General features: G+C 35.6%; 1 protein-coding gene across 1 annotated transcript; it reads left to right on the top strand.

The window, feature by feature from the left end:
- Positions 1 to 400: 400 nt before the first annotated feature.
- Positions 401 to 3816, top strand: neurod6 (neuronal differentiation 6). The gene is made up of 2 exons (XM_008112819.3): positions 401 to 551; positions 1914 to 3816. Exon 2 carries the CDS (start codon positions 1935 to 1937, stop codon positions 2946 to 2948), a length of 1014 nt encoding a protein of 337 aa, XP_008111026.1. The 5' UTR covers positions 401 to 551; positions 1914 to 1934; the 3' UTR covers positions 2949 to 3816.
- Positions 3817 to 4319: the final 503 nt, after the last annotated feature.

Below are 4319 nucleotides of genomic sequence, written 5' to 3' on the forward strand. Positions count from 1 at the left end.
TATCGACGGACACTCCTATCTTCAAAGTATCCATGTCTACATGTGACGTTCCGATTGACATGACAAAAATCCATTCTTCACTTTTAAAAAATCAGCTTATGATCAAGCGTAAAACAGCTATACCTGTGGATGGGGATAAAAGTGAAATGTTGACATTTCTGCCTGTTCGACGAAACTCACAGAACTGCACCTACTGCATATGAAATGCTGGCGTGTATCCTCCCCCCCCCTTTCTCTCCCCTATCAGCCTAACCTTCTGTGTTGATACATGAATGCTGGTACCCACTTACAGGGATGCCAGATGATGAGTGCAGAATGAAGGTCCCAGGAGAAAAGATCACATGGTATTCTCTGCCCTGTGACGTCACCAGCAGATGGCATGGGTACCAGCTCTGGCAGTTGGCATCAATGTCACTTTTTAGAGATCAATGAGATAGTGCAGATATACACAGATCTAGACTCCAGGAGACGATGCGACATTCAGATTGAAAAGATCTGGAAGGCAAAAAAATGAAAACTGAGTATTGAATGAGATTTTTGTGAAGGCCAAGGTAATGCAAATATATCTCTATCTGTATCTTGAACTGGTATTGCTGAGTGTGCATGCAAGTGTTTTAAAGATCCAAGATTTTTTTTTAAAGCCTTGATTCGTATGAGTGCTGTATTTGCTGCTGCTTCTAATTAAGTGTTTCTTAAATGTTGTTAGATACTTTTATTGATGATGTATAATAGTGTTGTAGACAATACTCAGAAAGTTAATTTTCTGGTTAGGGCTTAATTTAGGTTTGATGTAATTTTTTAAAAAAATCTCCATCTCCCTGTTTGTAAATTCACTTCTCTATACTTGTGTACTAGTTTGAGAGTTTTGAAAATATTCTGCTGGGAAAGTAACTATAGGGTCAGAAACAATACAATGAGGAGCAAATTGTTTCTCTCCCTCCTTGTTTCATTCTGGATTCAGAACACACGTGCACAATTGCAGCCAGAATCCGTGGACCGTTCCTGTCAGATATTAGCTGGAGGGAAACGTCTGTTCCTTAAGAACACAGATGCTGCACTGAGAGTGTGAGCGGGGTTAGGTTTTTTAAAAAAATACAAAAAATACAAGAAAAACAAAATATAGGTTAATTTTAAGCTTGGGAAATTGGTTGTTGGGTGTTATTATAAAAACAAGCCAGAGATTTATTGTCACACACCTTCCGTGAATAAGCATAGTATTTACCCTATTCTCATTTAATAGTAAAGAACTAATCAGTATATCACACATTTTTCTACTGATGGTTAGAAAAAGCCTCTCCTCATTTTAATTAAGTCACTGAATGATTCATTTGCCTTCTTCTCTATTTTAATTCTTTTTAGTCAATTCAGACTTGATTGCAATGATTTGTAGTAGAATATGTGCAAACAAATTACAGCATCAAAGTTAAAGGTAGTCTTGTTATAATTTTCTGTCAGCTAGCAAATTAATTTTAATTATATATTATTATCTTTCTCCCTTTGGTGCTTGAAACTATTTGGATAATTGAAATGTGTATATTTTTGAAAATGTTTTAAACAAATTCTACATTTCCAAATAGTGTCAATCTTTGTGTTCAAAAGCTAGGAAATGGGAGAAAGGGAGGTAAATTTAAATTCATATGTTTGTCTCAATTGTTAAGTGTCAGCATTTTCTTTGGTAGTTACAATGAAATATCATAGTGTAGGACCAAATTATGACACTGATTTAGTAAGTCATCCTTCCCTTTGCCAAATTGGCTTTTTTTTTTTTGCAATGTGAGTATTAGCTATACACACAACTAAATTTACGAAATAATTAAGTAAGAAATAAAGTGAAGTGAATTATGTGAATAATTATTTTGAGTTGCAACTTACAAATGGATAGCTTTTAAAACCTTGTGCTGGTATTCTTTCAGGTCACATAAGATTATAACGCCATGTTAACGCTACCATTTGATGAGTCTGTTATAATGCCAGAGTCCCAGATGTGCAGAAAGTTTTCCAGAGAAAGTGAGGATCCAAAGCTAATTAAGAAGCCAGACAGCTTTGTGAAACAGATTATACATCAAGGAAAAAGTATTAAAAGATCAACTGCAGAAGATATGGAGAAAGAGGAGGCAGATGAGGACCGAGAAGAAGAGGATGAGAATGGTTTACCCAGGAGAAGAGGCCTTCGGAAAAAAAAGATGACAAAGACAAGAGTGGAAAGGGTCAAATTCAGGCGACAGGAAGCTAACACAAGAGAAAGAAACAGAATGCATGGCCTCAATGATGCTCTGGACAATTTAAGGAAAGTGGTCCCTTGTTATTCCAAAACACAAAAACTGTCTAAAATAGAAACATTGAGACTGGCTAAAAATTATATATGGGCTCTTTCTGAAATCTTACGAATTGGTAAGAGGCCTGATTTGCTGACTTTTGTTCAAAACCTCTGCAAAGGTCTCTCCCAGCCAACAACAAACTTGGTAGCGGGATGCCTACAGCTGAACGCCAGAAGTTTCTTGATGGGTCAAACTGGGGAAACGGCCCATCATGTCCGATCTCCCTACTCCTCCTTCTACCCTCCGTATCACAGCCCAGAGCTGAACACTCCCCCGGGTCATGGGACACTTGACAACTCCAAGTCCATGAAACCCTACAATTATTGCAGCACTTATGAGTCCTTCTATGAAAGCACTTCTCCGGAGTGTTCCAGCCCACAGTTTGAAGGTCCCTTAAGTCCTCCCCCAATTAACTATAATGGGATATTTTCCCTTAAGCAAGAAGAGCCTTTGGACTATGGCAAAAACTACAATTATGGCATGCATTATTGTGCAGTGCCACCCAGGGGCCCCCTTGGGCAGAGTTCAGTATTCAGGTTGCCCACGGAGAGCCACTTTCCTTATGATCTACATCTGCGCAGCCAGTCTCTCGCCATGCAAGATGAATTAAATGCAGTTTTTCATAATTAATGAGGAAAATGAAAATAAACAGTGGTCATTCACCTCTCTGTCTAATTAAGATAAACCAGACGCTTGTGACCTGTCTGATCGGTGCAACTCTATTTAAAAATGTGTTTGCTAGGCTCTAAAGTGTGTCAACTATTGTGGGACTTTTTAGTTCTTAAAATAATAATAATAATAATAATAATAATAATAATAATAATAATAATTTTATCAGTATTTAATTCCATTTGGATCTTGGTAAGCACTGTGAGTTTTATCTGGATTTTTAGGGGTCTTTTTTCCCTTCCTCCCCTATTTGTTCGATTTTATCCAGCAGTGTGTCTAAATGATATTGTTGAGCTGAGAAACACACACTGCATAAAGTCTACAACGGTATTTTGATTGTACAGTAAACTATATCATTGCATGCCACTCAGATCAGAGTAAATAAACCAATGTATTTATGATAATTAGAAATGATATATAATGTGATGGGGAAAAGGTGAATTTTTAAACTCCCTTGAATTTTATTTATTTGGGTTTTTAAAAAAAATAAAACTGTCACAGGCATCAAGAGGTGCATTGGAGATGGTGCAGCAATATTTTAAGCTATGCAAAAAATCAAAAGAAAGTGCATCTAAATAAAATGGTAATCATTGACAATTATTCAAGCTTAAAATTTGAAACATTTCCTGGCAGGAACTACCTGTAATATCTGAAACGTGGAGTATTTTTGGTCAATATTTTGCATTCATCACTTGGATATAAAATTCATTTGATATCTGCACTTCTTTTGTAATATTCTGCCTTCACATGTAAAATTTGTTAAATGTACAACTGTGTTTTTCATGATTTGTTTTAAATGGAATTAAAGCATACATGTTTTCAATCATAACATCAGCTACAGCATACCAATACTATATGGTTATATTCGTGGATATTTGCTGCCTTATTTTTGTGGAATCCTCATAATTATTATATTATTACTTCTTTAAATTGTTGATGTAGCATAACATAAATGAACCTCCACATTCAATCCACTGGAATATTTATCCCAAGTAAAAGTGTTTGGGGGCAAAGTTAAATAATAAATATGAGAAATGTTCATTCAAATTTAAAAAGATTTAAATATTAGAGGATTGATCTATGAAGGTGGCCACCAAATTGTTCATTTGGTAGTCATTGGGGATAAAACCTGCCAAGGATGGTTGCTGGACGGACTCTGAAATTTCAGTGCAAGTTTAGGATTACAGCAGATGGAAATTTTAGGATTTGAAAAGTTTGTTTTTTTGATCTAAGATCCATTTTTAAGCATTTTATTTTTAAATATATTGATCATTCTATGGTGATTTCGGGATACTGTACAATCAATAACATTACAAAGCAGTTAAAGAGAAT

This window comes from Anolis carolinensis, chromosome 6, assembly GCF_035594765.1.
Source record: "Anolis carolinensis isolate JA03-04 chromosome 6, rAnoCar3.1.pri, whole genome shotgun sequence".
NCBI classification, from domain to species: Eukaryota; Metazoa; Chordata; class Lepidosauria; order Squamata; family Dactyloidae; genus Anolis; species Anolis carolinensis.